Source organism: Mus caroli, unplaced genomic scaffold (assembly GCF_978045245.1).
Source record: "Mus caroli unplaced genomic scaffold, Mus_caroli_1 scaffold_11, whole genome shotgun sequence".
NCBI classification, from domain to species: domain Eukaryota; kingdom Metazoa; phylum Chordata; class Mammalia; order Rodentia; family Muridae; genus Mus; species Mus caroli.
This window is the reverse complement of record NW_028227266.1, coordinates 119,974,607-119,992,125: the sequence shown is the minus strand read 5'-3', so window position 1 is coordinate 119,992,125 and position 17,519 is coordinate 119,974,607. Positions and strand designations below refer to the sequence as shown.

At 44.8% G+C, this 17,519-nt stretch overlaps 1 protein-coding gene across 4 annotated transcripts in view; it reads left to right on the top strand.

The window, feature by feature from the left end:
- The window catches only part of Ulk4 (unc-51 like kinase 4), a 283,459-nt gene that overhangs the window by 199,798 nt on the left and 66,142 nt on the right, over positions 1–17,519 (top strand). For all 4 annotated transcript variants that reach the window (XM_021173384.3, XM_021173385.3, XM_021173383.3 and 1 more), the window contains exon 35: positions 10,849–11,034. In XM_021173384.3, the coding sequence (XP_021029043.1) occupies positions 10,849–11,034 (186 nt within the window). The remainder of the gene's footprint in view (positions 1–10,848; positions 11,035–17,519) is intronic.

Genomic DNA, 17,519 nt, shown 5'->3' with positions numbered 1-17,519 from the left:
TGTGCTCATGAAGAAGTTATTCCACTCCTTTATAACTACAAAACTTCAACCAAGATGAGCATTGAATTGTTCTGCAGTCATCAGGGAAATTAAATTTCTAATCTCTCGAAACCCAGATAATTTCACCAGATTATACCAAAGAGAAAAGGTTTAGCAACAGCCTTACATAATTTCTTACATAAGATAAAAGAGGAAAGTATTTCGCAGTCCACTCCCTGCGGATGGCGTCACTCTGTTGTTGATTTCAAAGAATGATCAGGAAAGCAAAATACCAAAACATACACACGCACACACACATACACGCACATGCGCATGCACACAAACCACCACTCACCAGATCACAGACCAGGATCTCTCCTGACTTGAGAGTCTCAGTTCTCCGTGCAGGGCCTGTGGATTGAGCACACCTGTGGGCAACAGATAGCAGCAGGATCCCCTTCAGATTTGTTCAGAAAATATCAGTTAATATATCCTACACCTACACAGTATTATGAAGAAATTGGATATACCATGAGGCTATACAGAGAAAGTCGTAGACAACGTCTCACACTAGTTTCTGATAAAATTTCTCATCAAACGAGGATTAGATGGGAAGGCTTCTCAAGCTGGTAAAATGTCAATGAGAACTACAACCAATATAGTATTGAAGAGTGAGCGGCTCAATCCCATTTCTCTAAGAGCAGGAGAGTCATGATGTCATGGCTGCCATTCTTAGCTGACATGGCACGGGAAGAGAGAGAAGAAAGGCGCACATTCTCTCAGGAAGCCAGCCCTGCTTGGAGGTGACAGTGTAGGCCATTCTCAGGGTTGAGACATTCCATCCAGGCTACAAGATACAGACACAATAGAGAAAACACAAACTCATCAACATGTGTCATCATGTATCTGTCTGTGGCTTTTGTGCTAATTATACCTGAAAATTCATCTTAAAAAATCCTGTCTGTGTGAACAAAGAGTGAGTGAGTGTGCAGAGACTTAAACTAAAAAAATAAAACATTATGTAAAATTGCTCCAAAGAGTAAAGTGCACCATGGCCCACAGGAGCAGGCGTGTCCTGGACACTGCGGAAGAACTCAAAGATGGCGGAAATAGATGCAGAGAGCCGCTCCCATTTAGTCGTACCACTGTGAGAACATTTGCTCTACCCACGAGGAGTCAGGCAATTCCTGAAGAAGTCAACAGGTTTCTGGAGACAGGCAAGCTAGTTCTAGAATTTATAAAGAAAAGCCGACAACCTAAAATGGCTGAAGTAATTTTGAAGAGAAAAAAGCCATGAGGGAAGTTCTCAATGGGAATGAGGAAGACAGCACGTGACCACAGTGAGCACGTGACCACGGTGGGCTAGCCCAGATGGACCAATCGGAGTAGAGAATGCAGGTCATGTAAACACATTTGGATGATTTTTTTTTTTTTTACAAAGATTTACTTTTTAAAATTATAAGTATATGAGTATCTGTGTGGGGGTATCCAGAGTCCACAGGAGCTGGAGTTACGGGTGGTTGAGGTGCTGGGAACAGAGCTGTGTCCTCTGCAGAGCAGTGAGTGCTCTCAGCAGCTGGGCCCGGCTCTGGCCCTGCCCTCCTAGGTCTTTTTTTTTTTTTTTTTTTTTTTTTTTTATTTATATACATTACATTCCAGCTGCAGTTTCCCCAACCTCTACTTCTCTCAGCTCCACCTCCCAATCCACTAAGGTGGGGCTTTAAAGCCTTGAATTTAGTTTTCTTTCTTTCAACTCCTCCTCAGTTTTCCTTTAAGAAAGAAAGAAGCGTGGGCTTCCCAGGGATATCAACCAAACAGCATCACAAGTTGCAGCAGGACTAGGCACAAACCCTCACACCAAGTAGGAGGAAACAGGTCCCAAGAACAGGGTAAGAGTCAGAGATATCCCACTCCCACTATTAGGGGTCCCTCAAGCTACACAACTGAAACATGTGTGCAGAGCACCTAGCTCAGACAACACCAGCTGTGTTTGTCACATCAGTCTCAGTGGGCCATGTTCTCATGGTGTCCTCAACCCCTCTGACTCCTACAGTCCTTCCTTCCCATCCTCTTCAGGGTTCCCCTGGCTTTGCCTAGTGTTTGACTGTGGGCTCCGTGTCTGCTCCCATTACTTGCTGGACAAAGCCTCTGTCATGACAGTTGGCCGAGGCCCTGATCTATGCGTACAGCAGAATACCACTAGGAATCATTTCATTGACTTTTTTTTTCCTGGTCATGTTTGGTTTTATTGCATGTCTCTGGACATCATCCAGCCTCCGGTTCCTGGCCCTCCATGCAGTGTTAAGTATGGGCTCTCTCTCGGCACAGGTTTCAAGTTGGACCAGTCATTAGTTGGCTACTCCCGTAAGTTCCATGACACCATCACCCCAGCACATGCTGCAGACAGGGGAAGCTGGAGGCTGAAGGTTTGGTGGCTGAGTTGATGTCCCAGTCCTACTGCTGGGAGGCTTGTCTGGTTGTACAGAATGGCCGGTGGGGGCTCCATATCCACCAATTACTAGGAGACTTCTCTAGGTTCACCCTCGGAGAATCCAGGGAGCTTCCATGACCCTGCATTTCTTTATCACAGCTGAACGCTCCCAATTCCAGTCATCCCTCCATACCCTTCCCCAACACCTGAACGTTCCTGTTCCCATCCTCACCTATCCGCCAGTCTGCCTGCAAAATCTATTTCCCCTTCGCAGGGAGATACATAACACCCACCACCCCCAAAGCTCGTTGTTACTTTGTCTCTCCCGGTCTGCGGATTGTATCATGATAATCCTTTCCTTAACCGCTAATGTCCCTTATAAGTGAGTGCGCACCATGTTTGTCCTTCTGGGTCTGGGTCTCGGGATGATTTGTTTCTAGTTCCATCCATTTGCTCGCAAGTTTCAGGATATCATTGTTTTTAACAGCTGAGTAATACTCCATTGTGTAGATGTACCACATTTTCTTTATCTATTATTCAGTTGAGGGAGTTCTAGGTTGTTTCCAGTTTCTAGCTATTATGAATAAATCTGCTATGGACATAGTTGAGCAAGTGGTAGGATGGGCACCCTTTTGGTATATGCCTGTACTGGCTGGCTTTCGGTCAACTTGACACAGGGTGGAGTTATCACAGAGAAAGGAGCTTCAGGTGAGGAAATGCCTCCATGAGATACAACTGTAAGGCATTTTCTCAATTAGTGATCAAGCCATTGTGGGTGGTGCCATCCCTGGGCTGGTAGTCCTGGGTTCTATAAGAAAGCAAGCTGAGCAAGGCAGGGGAAGCAAGCCAGTAAGGAACATCACCTCCACGGCCTCTGCATCAGCTCCTGCTTCCTGACCTGCTTGAGTTCCAGTCCTGACTTCCTTGGTGATGAACAGCAATGTGGAAGTGTAAGCTGAATAAACCCTTTCCTCCCCAACTTGCTTCTTGTTCATGATGTTTTGTGTAAGAGTAGAAACCCTGACTAAGACAGTGCCCAAGAGTAGTGTAGTTGGGTCTTGACTTGGATGGAATCCCAAATGTCTGAGGGATTTCCAGGCTGATTTCCATAATGGCTGTAAAGTTTGCACTCCCACCAGCAATGGAGGAGTGCTCCCCTTACTCTACATCCTCATCAGCATGAGCTATCACTTGCAATTTTTTTATCTTGACCGTTCTGACAGGTGCAAGATGGAATCTCAGAGTTGTTTTGATTTGCATTTCCCTGATCACTAAGGACGTTTCTTTACTCTCTTAATTAGAGATTCCTCTGTTGAGAATTCTTTGTTTAAATCTGTACCCCATTTTAAAATTGGGTTATTTGGTTTATTGATGTCTCAAGTTCTTTGTATATTTTGGACATTAGCTCTCTATCTGATGTGGAGTTAGTGAACATCTTTTCCCAGTCTGTAGGCTGCCATTTTGTCCCGTTGATATTGTCCTTTGCCTCACCAAAGCTTTTCAGTTTAATGAGGTCCCATTTATTAATTGTTGATCTTAGTGCTTGAGCTATGGGTGTTCTGTTTAGGAAGTTGTCTCCCTTGCCAGTGCATTCAAGGCTATTCCCTAATTTCTCTTCTCCTCTGTTGGTTCTGTATTAGGGTTTTCTAGAGTCACAGAACTTATAGAATGAATCTCTCTCTCACATACATATATGTGTGTGTGTGTGTATACACATATATATACATATATATGTACATATACTCTTTCATATATGTGCACACACACATATATGTGTGTGTGTATACATATATATATGTATATATATATATATATATGAATTTATTGGAATGACGTACAGGCTGCAGTCCACCTAGTCCAACAATGCCCAGCTGTGAATGGAAAGTCCCAAGAATGTAGCCATTGCTTAGTCCCAGTTCCACGAGGCTGGATGTCTTATCTGGTCTTCTGTATAAGATGGAATCCTGAAGAAGTAGGCTCCAATGGATGTGCTGGCAAAGTGAGGGCAGTAGACAGGGAACCTCATACAGGCCTCCAGCAGAAGGTATGGCCCAGATTAAATGTATGCCTCAAGATCCAGATCACAAGTGTGCCCTCCATTTCCGGATTGTAATTCATTCCATATATAGTCAAGTTACAAGCAAGAACAGCCATTACAGGTTCAGTGTATCTAGTTTCATACTAAAGTCTTTGGTCCACTTGGACTTGAGTTTTGAGCAGAGTGATAGATGTGGATCTATTTCCATTCTTCTACATGCCAACATCCAGTTAGACAGCACCATTTGTCGAAGATGCTTTCTTTTTTCTGTTGTGTATCTCAGGCTTTGTACTGGCTAGTTTTGTGTCAACTTGACACAGGTGGAGTTATCACAGAGAAAGGAGCTTCAGTTGAAGAAATGCCTCCATGAGATCCAGCTGTAAGGCATTTTCTCAATTAGTGATCAAGCCTCGAGAACCCATTGTGGGTGGTGCCACACCTGGGTTGGTGGTCCTGGGTTCTATAAGAAAGCAAGCTGAGCAAGCCAGAGGAAGCAAGCCAGTAAGTAACATCCCCTCCATGGCCTCTGCATCAGCTCCTACTTCCTGACCTGCTTGAGTTCTAGTCCTGACTTCCTTTGGTGATGAACAGCAATGTAAAAGTGTAAGCTGAATAAACCCTTTCCTCCCCAACTGGCTTCTTGGTCATGATGTTTGTGCAGGAATAGAAACCCTGACTAAGAAAGGCTTCTTTACCAAACACCAGGTGGCCATAGGTGTGCGGATTTACATCTGGGCCTTTGATTTGATCCCACTGATCAACCTATCTGTTTTTATGCCAATACTATGCAGTTTTCGTTACCATAGCTCCTTAGTATAGCTTGAAATCGGGGATGGAGATACATCCAGATGTTCTTTTATGGTAGAGAATTGTTTTAGCTATCCTGGGGTTTTCGTTTCTTCATATGACGTTAAGTATTGTTCTTTCAAGGCCTATAAAGAATTGTGTTGGAATTTTAATGGGGATTGAATTGAATCTACAGATTGCTTTTGGTAGGATGGCCATTTTCACTATGTCCTACCAATCCATGAGTATGGGAAATCTTCCCATCGTCTGGATCTTCTTCAGTTTCTTTTCTCAAAGATTTGAAGTTTTTGTCATACAAGTCTTTCACTTGCTTGGTTAGAGTTACCTCAAGTTATTTTATATTATTTGTGGCCATTGTGAAAGGTTTTGTTTCCCTGATTGCTTTCTCAGCCCGTTTGCCATTTGTATATAGGAGGGCTACTGATTTTTTTCTTTTGAGTTTTTCGTCTATCCAGCCACTTCACTAAAGCTGTTTATCAGCAATAGGAGTTCCCTGGTAGACTTTTTGGGGCCACTTGTATATTCTACCAAATCATCTGTAAATAATGATCTTTCTTCCTTTTTTAAATGTATGAGTGCTCTATCTGCATGTACACCTGCATGCCAGGAGAGGGCATTGGATCCCATTACAGATGGTTGTGAGCCACCACTTGGTAATTGACCTGGGAATTGAACTCAGGACCTCTGGAAGAGCAGCCAGCGCCCTTAACCACTGAGCAACCTCACCAGCCCCATCATCTTTCCACTTTGTATCCCCTTGATCTCTTTCAGTTGTCTTATTGCTCCAGCTAGAACTTCAAGTACTGTATGGAATAGACATAGAAAGGGTGGACAGCCTCGTCTTAGCCCCAACTTTAGTTGGCTTGCTTTAAGTTTCTCTTTATTGAATTTGATGCTGGCTATCAGCTTGCTGTATATTGCCTTTATTATATTTAGGCATGCACCTTGTTTCCCTGGTCTCTCCAAGACTTTTACCATTGTCTGAGGCTTCTTCAGCATCTAAAGAGATGACTGTGTGGGGTGCTTTCAGTTTGTTATATGGTAGACTGTGTCGACAGATTTTCATATGTTGATCTGTCCCCGTGTCTCTAAGATGAAGCCTACTTGACCATGGTGGATGATCTTTTTGATGTGTTCTTGGATTCAGTTTGCAAGTATTTTATTGAGTATTTTTGCATCTGTGTTTATGAGGAAAATTGTCTGTAATTATCTTTCTTTGTTGAATTTTTATGTGGTTTGAGTGTAAGGGTGACTGTGGCCTCATAAAATGAATTTCACAATGTTCCTTCTGTTTCTATTTTGAGGAATAATTTGAGAAATATTAGCATTAGCTCCTCTTTGAAAGTCTGGTAGAATTCTGCACTAAATCTGTCTACCCCAGGACTTTTATTGTGGTTGGGAGACTTTTAATAACTGCTTCTATCTCCTTTGAAGTTATAGGTCTATTTAAATTGTTTGTCTGATCTTGATTTAATTTTGGTAAAAAAAAAAAAACTATGTATCTATCAAGAAAATTATCTATTTCTTTTAGATTTTCCAATTTTGTAGAGTACAGGTTTTAAAATGAAGACTAATGATTCTTTGGATTTCTTCAATGTCCGATATTATGTCCACTTTTTTGTTTCTGTTTTTGTTAATTTGGATATTTTCTTCCTTCTATGTGGTTTGGATGAGGGTTTATCTATCTTGTTGATTTTCTCAAAGAACCAGCTCATTATTTCATCAATTGTTATACTGTTCTCTTTGTTTCTGTTTTATTTATTTCAGGCCTCAGTTTATTTCCTGCCATCTGCTCCTCCTGGGTGTGTTTGCTTCCTTTTGTTCTAGAGCTTTTGGGTATCCTGTTAAGTCACTAGTATGAGATCTCTCCAGTTTCTTTATGCAGGAGCGTTCTGCTATAACCTTCCTCTCAGCAACACTTCCCCTGTGTCCCATAAGTTTGGGTATGTTGTATGTTCATGTTCATTGAACCCTAGAAAGTCTTTCATTTCTTTATTTCTGCTTTGACCCAGTGATCACTGAATAGAGAGTTGTTCAGTTTCCATGAGTTGTAGGCTTTCTGTTGTCTCGGTTGTCATTGAAATCCAACTTTAATCCGTGCTGGTCTAACACGATGCAGGAGGTTATTTCGATTCTATTAAGACTTGTTTTGTAACCAAGTATTTGGTCAATTTATAGAATGTTCCATGAGGTGCTGAGAAGAAGGTACATTCTTTTGTGTTTGGGTGAAGTGTGTTAGTTCCTGTTAGGTCCATTTGGTTCATAGCATCTGTGAGCTCTAGTGTTATTTTTTCCTGTTTAGTTTTTGTCTGGTTGACCTGTCAATTGGTAAGGATGGGGTATTGAAGTCTCTCACTATCAATGTTTGAGAATCAATGTGTGATTTAGGCTTTAGTAGTGTTTCTTTTACAAACATGAGTACCCTTGTCTTGGAGGCATAGGTATTAAGAACGGAAGGATCATTCTGTTGTATTTCTTTCCTTTAAAGAGTGTGAAGTGTCCTTCCCTGTCTCTTTTGCTTAATTATGATTTGAAGCCTATTTTGTTGAAGATATTAGAATGGCTATACCACCTTGTTTCTTGCATGAAAAATCTTTTTCCAACCTTTTATTCTGATGAAATGTCTTATCTTTGAAATTGAGGTATGTTTCTTGTCTGCAGCAGCAGGATGATCCTGCCTTCCCATCCTTTCTGTAAGCATGTGTATTTTTACTGGGGAGTTGAGTCCACTGATCCTGAGACCTATCAGTGACCAATGATTGTGAATTCCTGTTATTTGGGGAGGGGGGCGTGCACATGTGCGTGTGTGCGCACGTCCTTCTTTCAGTCTTGCGGCCGTGAGATTATTTAGTGCTTGTGTTTTCACGGGTGTAGTTAATCTCCTTGGGTTGGAGTTTTCCTTCTAGTACCTTCTGTATGGGTAGACTTATGGATAGATATTGTTTAAGTTTGACTTTGTCGTAGAATATCTTGTCTTCACCTCCTGTGGTGGTTGAGAGTGTTGCTGGGTACAGTTATGGTGCGGGAGTCTGGGCTGGCATCCGTGTTCTCTCTGAGTCTGAAGGACTTCCTGTCAGGTCCTTCCAGCTTTATCGTTTCCATTGAGAAGTCCCGTGTGATTCTGACATGTCTGCCTTTACATGTGACTTGGCCTTTTCCCGTGCATCTTTTAGTATTCCTTCTTTGTTGAATATTTAGTTTTGATTATTATGTGTGTGTGTGTGTGGGTGCTTTCTTTTTTGATCTAATCTGTTTGGTATTCTGTAAGCTTCTGGTATGTTTACAGGCATCTCCTTCTTAGGCTAGGAAATTTTTCTTCTTCCATGATTTTGTTGAAAATATTTGAGCTGGAAATCTTCTCCTTCTTCCATTCCTATTATTCTTTTTTTTTTTTTTAAAGATTTATTTATTTATTATATGTAAGTACACTGTAGCTGTCTTCAGACACTCCAGAAGAGGGCGCCAGATCTTGTTACGGATGGTTGTGAGCCACCATGTGGTTGCTGGGATTTGAACTCTGGACCTTCGGAAGAGCAGTCGGGTGCTCTTACCCACTGAGCCATCTCACCAGCCCCCCTATTATTCTTATATTTGGTCTTTCATAGTGTCCCAAATTTCCTCGATGTTTTGTGTCAGGAACTTTTTATATTTAACATTTTCTTTGACAGATGTGTCTGTTTCTTCTATCGTATCTTTTCCACCTGAGATTCTCTCTTCCATCTCTTGTATTCTGCTGGTGACGGTTGTGTCTGTAGTTCCTGTTCTCTTGCCTGGGATTTTCATCTCCAAGATTCCCCAGTCTGTGGCTTCTTTATTGCTTCTATTTCCATTTTCAGGTCTGGAACAGTCTCAATTGTCTCCTTCATTTCCTCAAATTGTTTGTTTGTATTTTTCTGAATGTCTTTAAGGGATTTGGTCATTTTTCTCTTTAAGGACCTCTATCATCTTCATAAAGTTGGTTTTAAGGTCTTATTCTTGTGCTTCACTACGTTGGAATGTTCAGGGTTTTCTGTGGTGCGGCTGGGCTCTGGGGGTGACATATTGCATTGGCGGTGGTGTGTGCTTACACTGGCCTCTAGGCACTGCTTTGGAGTGATTAGAGGTCTAGATGCTAATTTCTGAGTTTGTCTTACTGCTTGGGTGTTTTGATTCTTGGTTTCTGTTTCCTCTCTGCTCGTCTTGTCAGTCTGTGTTGTCTTTAGCAGAGCGGGAAGTCTCCATCCCAGTTGGACACTGGGGCATGGCAACTAGGGGGGCACTGAACTGGGGATAGGATAGGGGAAGCTGCGAGAGTGAGAGAGTGCAGGAGGTTGGTGGGCGGAGCCTGCCTGGGCTGTCTGCCTTTCTTAGGACTGTTAACTAAGGCATTTTCAGGAACAGTGCTAGAGCAACAGAAAGTTCAGGGGGCTGGGGCTCATTCCTCCCCCCCCCCCACCCCCAGCCTCACAATTTACATATAAGTCAACTCCAAATTAAGTGAAATTTAAGTATAAAATATAAAACTATAATAAATTTAGAAAAAAATATAAGACACAACCTTCAGGACTGAAGGTATAGCCAAGAAGTTTTAGACTTGACACCACAGCACCATTCCGAGGAATGGAAAACCAACCGTTCATTGGATTTCATCAGCTATTTTTTTTTTAATGCCAAAGATTTTGTGAGGTTGACAAAAATGGTCATGTTCCTACATAGAGGCCATACTTGGAAAATATAGAGCCAGACCCCAGGGGCTGCACTGGGGACGATTAAGGAACTCTGAAGTGAGTGAGACGAGGCTGAACCACACCCATACGTCAGAGGGAAGACACATCGCTACTGTTGGGGGGCACATAGTTTCCTTAAAGATAAACCTGAGTCCCCCTGGCACAGCCTGGCAGCTCCCCAGAGAGTAAACACTGGTGTTTATTTTTAGGGCCTATTTGGTATCTACAGGAGCTTTATAGCTTTAGAAACGGTGCACGTTTTCCTTAATGGGCATATAAACACTCTGGACTATTCCTCAGCAGTAGAAAGTGAGGCTCAGCTAAGTAGCAGGAATTACTCCACAAAAGCCAGTTGTCTACACCACAGTGACCTTGTGGAGAAGAAAATAAGCAAAGTCCCCTGTTCATAAGGCTTTAGAAACACCTTAGGCTAATTAGCCTCGGTGTCTTTTATGTAGCAGAGGTTTCCTAAACAAGTTCCTAGCAAGCATGTGCCTAAAGAGGCAGACAAGGTCACATCTGTGGCCAGCAATGAAGGAGGCTGAAGCCATCCTGGCCTGCACAGTGAGACCCTGTGTCATGGAAGAAAGCAAAGAGGACAAGGAGGGAGGCTCAGAAAGCAAAGGCTGCCGGTGCTCAGTGGTGCAGCCCACCATACACACATTAGCACGTGTGTGCTGCTGGCTGTGGGCCACTCTCTTCTGAGGGTTGTAGGAAAGAGCACAGGTGCCTGGAATTGGTGTGAATAGCCTTCAGGAAAGCACCGTACTGTATGAATGATGTAGCTACTAGAGTGTCTGTCACCTTCTCGCTCCCATGATTCATTGTGAAGCCGGTCTGCGCTGCACAGCAGTAGAACTTACACAACCCTCTCTGCCTGCTTCCAGCTTCCCAGCGAGGACCCTGAGATCTCCGAGGTCTCATCCAAGTGCCTGTCCATCCTGGTGCAGCTGTATGGAGGAGAGAACCCCGAGAGCTTGTCCCCGGAGAACCTGGTGACCTTTGCCAACCTCCTGATGACCAAGGAGGACCCGAAGGACCAGAAGCTTCTGCTGAGGATCCTCAAGAGGATGGTGAGTCAGCCAGGGCGGGCCACGGCCACCACAGCAGGACTGGGCAGGGACCTTATTTCAGATTTCCAAAATGTCTCATGTGTGGCGTGGGCCCCCCAGTTGCCTCTGTGTGCAGTCATAGGTGGCTGACATTGGTCATATTCTGCATGTTGACGTTGGTTATACTCCATATGTGTTACATTGTCTTTCTGAACCACATGAGAAATGCAAGACATCATTCTTTAAAAATGAAAGAAAGGGAAAGAAGGCAGAGAGAGACGTAGAAGCTGGCTCTCTGGCTGAAGTGTCCTAATTAGTCATTAGCACTGGCGTGATTCTTTGGCACCCTTGCCATATCTATTCTGCTTCAGCCAGCTACCATGTTTGTTTGGTTTTTTTTAAGATTTTATTTATTATTATATGTAAGTACACTGTAGCTGTCTTCAGACACCCCAGAAGAGGGCGTCAGATCTCACTACAGATGGTTGTGAGCCACCATATGGTTGTTGGGATTTGAACTCAGGACCTCTGGAAGCGCAGTCAGTGCTCTTAACTGTTGAGCCATCTCTCCAGTCCCCACCCTACCCCCCACCCCCCGACCCCTTTTTTTCCCACTGATGGAGTTAGGAGGCCTGGCACACTTGTGAGTTCTTTGAGTTGTAAGAAGTTACAGAGGGAAGAGCTTCCCTCAAGGGCCTACCTCGGACACAATCATTAGATGTACGTGCTGGCCAGGGGCACATGGACATGGCTTTTAGTGTCCTGAAGGTCAGTGTGCCCCACCCCATGGCTCCTGAGGCTGGAAGCCTGGGTGGATTCAGAGAAGGTAACCCTGAGGTGTAAAAGGCCCTGTAGCATGCCATGACTGGGATACAGTGCTATCCATCATCTAAAAGGTTGGGGGGATATGTGGTCTCCAGAAGAAATACCCTGGCATTTCTGTTTAGGGTCTCAGTCTTGGGACAGAATCCTTCTGAAGCCATAATTGTCACTAACAAAGGATTGGACTGTTCAGCTCTGCTGATGGACCCGAGCATGTCCCCCAGGTCCTCTTCCTTATCCCTCTGTATTTAGAGAGTTTGGAGAACAGTGTGGAGCCTGATGATCGACTTACCTGTTTCATTTACGGGGAAAGTTGGGAGATTTTTAATCATACTTCATGCTTTTGCTATAAAAACATGGTGGGCGTCTTCAAGTCCCTCCCAAGCCTGTTTATTACTCATAGTGTTCCCAGGAGGACTGCAGACAAGCCTGCATGTCTGTTAATTAAAGCTAGTTTACTCCCAACACTCAGTGCTGATGGCTTATCGAGTACTGCAGAACTGTCTGGGGCCTAAGAGTGGCTGAAGTAAAGCTGCCAACTACTCTGGGAAAGCAGGTGTATCCAGGAGAAGGTGGCACCTGTCATCTTCAGGCCCATATGTCAGGGGCAGTGAAGGTGTCAGCTGGGCAGTGGGTAATTCCAGTAGCCATGTCATGGCTGACTCTGAAAGTGATGTGATTGGGATGTCTGACAAGCACCCACCCCTTGAAAGGTCTCTGCTCTGTGTCCTCACCTGCAGGGGAGGGGGCAGGAAGCCCTGGGTGAATGTGCACCTTGTCAAGGGCATAGGCTTGTCATGGACACCAATGACTGCAGCCATGGCAACTGGCAAAGCCGTCCTCTGGGTAAGGTTTCGAGGTGTGGTGACACCTTCCTCTGATCTAAGTGTTTAGGAAGGATTAACAGTGTGCACAAACACTATCAGTCCCAGGTCTCTGCTCCTGGGTGACTGATGACACTTCCCCTGGTGGTGTACATATGAACATTGCTGTGCAGTGGATGCCTTCCCTCAGACGGAGCCCTACCCACACACCCAATCACAGGTTTTTAAATCTGTGTTCTGTTCTTCCTTCATTCCCTCCTTGCCTGAGTCTGGCTAAGCCCCTGAGCAGAGTAGGGTACGGCAAGCGCCCAGCTGTCATTTCCTATCTAAGTTCTGACATTGGTCACCGGATGTTCTTCTGTGAATATAAGTGTCACAAGGCATTTCCTTGTGTGCTGAGCCCATATGGGCATGTCCAGGCCCCATGCATCCCACAATGGCTGTGAATGTGGCTCAGACATTGCAGATGATAGCATCCCTGGCCAGCGTTATCAAGCAGACAACACAGTAGGTGTTCTATGATGCAGGTCTGGGAATTGCTTGCTTGTTCTTATTCTTCTATTTTATGACCATGTTGAGTCGCAGAACTCAGACTGGACCTGATTTTGACCACAAAAGTAAAGAAATATTCTTGGTATAAAAATATACCTCAGGAGGTCCCCCTCTCCTGACTTAAGTTTCTCAAGATTGCAACCTTCTGTTTTTATTTTGTCCTCTCTCTCTCTCTCTCTCTCTCTCTCTCTCTCTCTCTCTCTCTCTCTCTCTCTCTCTCTCTCTCTCTCTCTCTCTCTCTCTCTCTCTCTCCTCTCTCTCTCTCTCCTCTCTCTCTCTCTCTCCTCTCTCTCTCTCTCCCTCCCTCCCTCTCTCTCTTCTTCTTTTACTTTTTTCTGTCTGTCTGTCTGTCTTTTGAGACAGGGTCTCTCTAGTCCTAGCTGTCCTTTAGACCAGGCTGGCCTTGAACTTACAGAGATCCACCACCTCTGTCTGCCTCCCAAGTGCTAGGATTAATTGTGTGCAGCACCAGGGGTGAGTATGAGGGGTGAGTGTGAGGGGTGAGTGCGAGGGGTGAGTGCGAGGGGTGAGTGCGAGGGGTGAGTGCGAGGGGTGAGTGTGAGTGTGAGGGGTGAGTGTGAGGGGTGAGTGTGAGTGGTGAGTGTGAGGGGTGAGTGTGAGTCTAGGGAAACTGTTAAGAGCAGCAGAGTTACCCAAGTTAGCACACAATAGCTGTGAGTGTTGTGTACTAACTCCCCTCACTTCTGGTAGAAGGGCCTGGAGAGTCTCCTGGGGAGCGCCCTCCGGGGCCCACGGGCACCTGATCATGGTTGTTCTGGGTGCATCTTCCTGCCTGTTACTGCCGAAGTCTGCACATTACCTTGGGAACTCCCCCGAATGAGTTCCATATATCTTTCCAACAAACAAAAGAAAGGAAGTATCTTACTAGAACTCTTAATTATCACAGGAGAACATGTCCTGGAGACCATGTATGTACGTCTGCATGCGTGAGAATTTGTAAACCTTTTCTGCATGTAATGACTCCTTTATATGGGAGAAATTTCTATGCAGCCCTGGGTATATAGGTATAAATAGGAACAGAAAACATTTAGTGATAATAGAGCACAAGAAAATTTATTTTAAGACAATTCTCTGGCATACATGTAGCCTTAACCACTTATTAAAGACAGCAGTGTATTTGCATACCAATGAGATACACGGGCATTGCCTGAGGAGTTAAATCTCAGCTGGATGCAACTGCAGGACCAAGAGCGATTTCCATATTCGTTGGGCTCCATCTGCACCTTGGTTTTGTTACTGTGGATCTGAGCACCCTTTGGATATACATTACATAGCACATATGTGTTTAGTGTCATTTCAGAAATTCTATCCTAATCTTAAGCTAGAATTCATTAAAGAATTGTGTTTGAAGCTCAAACAGCAATTTTAAAAGCCAAATATTCTAATGTAAGACAATCCTGAGATGGGCCAATTTGATCCTGTCACGCTGAGTCTATTTGCTGTGGCTGTTCCCAGGAGCTCCATGCAGCACAAGAGGCCGTGTGCCGAGACAGTGTGCACGCTGCACGCTGCACACTGCACATGGCACACGGCATAGCCAAGGCCTCAGCATCGTCAGCGATGCGCCACAGACAGTGCTGCAAGCGCACCATTCCTGAGGCACTGCATGGTGTGTTTGGTTTGGTTTTTTGAGATTGTAATGATTTGATTTTAACACTTCTCCCTTTCCTCCCCCTGAATCCTCGCATGTACCCCTCCCTACTCTCCCCCAAATTCGTGGCCTCTTTTTCACTGTATTGCATGCATATGTTTTTGTATTACATATATATTCCCAAACATAACCTGTTGAGTCCATATCATGTTACCTGCACGTATGTTTTCAGAACTGACCATTTGGCATGGGACAGCCAGTTGGTGTGCTCTTTCCTGGGGAAGACCCCTCCCCCACTCCCAGCTTTACTCCTTACGGGATTCGAGTCAATTTGGCATCAAGCCTCAGGAAGCCAGTTACTTACGAGCTTTCCTCTGACCTCTGACTTCCAGTTCCACGGCTCCATGTGCTCTCATGACCCATAGTTGAAGGGCTTGGGCTAAACGTAGATCAAGTCAGACATCCAGGCCCGGCCTTCTAGGGATAGCACTCTTAAAGTCATTGTTAGGACCCCGCTGAAGCTGTCCTGCTTTGGGAGTCAGCTCCTTCAAATGTCCTCCTAAAGGGTCCATTTCCAGAGTGTTCCAAGACTGTGCCCCATGGCACCATGGCTTCTATCCCAGCTGAGCGACTGCTGCTCCCCACTCCTTGCTGATGCACTCAGTGGCGCTGGGCCCTCACCCCATGTCACCTGTGCCTCTCCCTCTGCTTTATTCATGGCGTATGTTTATCCCTGCTTCAAAGAGGCTCTCAAAGTGCCACTCAACACAGGTTTTGTTCAGGACACTACTTTTATTTACGCTAAACCAGTAGCACTTGCTCTCTCTCTAGGAGCAGGAGCTAGAAACAGATCGTATTAATCGCAGCTCTAGAATATTTGATTTTTAAGTACCACAGAAGTTTTGATGCCACTTAAAAAATCATTATTATGTCCAGAACCCAAGGCTGGTTATGAACTCCTAACAGGCCTTTTGTGCGATGGGTATGGGCAGGTTTTAATGAAATTTGAGTGTCTCTAGAGATCACAGATACTTGGGCCTTTAACATTGTGGCGTTGCTTAGCAACCTGGAAGTCATTACCTCCCAGGCATTGTAACAACAGGCTGCACTTTCCTTGCTGGTCTCTGATGAAAATGTAATGGAGACAATCCCTTTCTAAGGGCTCCACTCCAGAGCAGGCGGCAAAGTGGATTTTTTAATTCTCTTTACAGCCTGGGCAGTTTTTAATCCAGTATAAAAAGCATTGTCTCCTGACTGCCACGGTAACCGAGCGAAGCGTATTCTCAGGTGTTCTTAAGAGCAGGACTCTGTTGTGGCTCTGTAGAAACTGCTCACAGATGCGGCCTCAGCACGTTGGCAAGACCAGCATATTTACTGTCGACTGTCAGTTAACACAGGGTGTCTTCTTCGTTCATTCCACCAAGACGTTTGAAGATCTTAGCAGGGCTGAAGAATATACCAATGTCGTACACTTTAGAGGTGTAAGAGTAATGTTAACCTGAATGACTGAAAAGTTGGATTTATGGAAAAGTACATTTTTCAAAGTTCTTATAGAAGAGTCTTGCGTTGTGTAATAAACAGACACTCTGTGCATTAAGTTCCCAGATGCACTGTTCAGGAACCCAAAGGACACAGCACACAAACCTGTTGGCGGATGGGTAGATGCAGCATGGTGTGTCCATGTAGTAGCCCATCAGTTGGCCATCGGGAGTGAAAAGCTTTATAGATGGATCTCGGATGCAGTAGGTGGTTAATTAAAGTCAAACACAGAAGCCCGACTGCCTGGCTCTTGTCACATAGAAGGTGGGGGCTGGGTAACAATATCCTGGAGAATCTATAAAGCCGCAGAACGAGATACCAGGAGCTGCAGTATGGGCGCTGTATCTGGCCGCTGGTGGGTGTGCCTGGCTTTCTGAGCTGATGGGATTTTCTGGAATTGACGGGGAGACAGTGGTGAGAGCGTGAAGTTCCTGGGCAGCATTAAGTTGTAAACTTTGAGATGTTAAGTTTAATGACACGTGGGGGTTTTGGCTTGTTTGTTTTTTATTTTTAACAAATTGAAATGCCAAAAAGAAAAAGAGAAAAGACCTTAGCTAACTTGGGAAGCCTGGCAAGGAGATGAGGGGAATGTGGGTGTCAAGGGTGAGGAGGGCAAAAGGGATAAGAGGGTGTGGTGTCCTGCTGCATGTACATGTCCAAATACACATACGCACACATCACAAACTAATATAGCTATAAAAATGAGTCAGAGTGTGAAATGTCACTGACAACAGGAAAGCACCAGGTTGAGAGGTCTCTAATAGACAGCACTGGCCTGAGAGAGTGTTTAGGACTGAGGAGCCTAGTCCACCACAGGCAGGAAACAGGTGCCCCAGGAAGCTTCCGAGGAGTCTCAGCCCTGGACCACTGAGACTCTGAGCAGCTAAAGTACCCGCCTTCACGCCTGGCAGGCTGAGTGTGGTCCTTGGACCCATGGAAGAATGGAGAGACTGTATTCTATAACATTGTCCTTTGACCTCCACAGGTGTACCGTGTCATGTGCTCAGAAACATACATTATACATGTGCATAGTAATAACAGTTTTCAAAAGAAGCCTAGCCTTAGGACAGCAGGGCTCAGAGGAAGCACAGCATGAGCCCAGCCCTGCAGGAGAGCTGCTTGCTTCCCTGCTCCCAGCATCCCCATGGTCCCCTGCA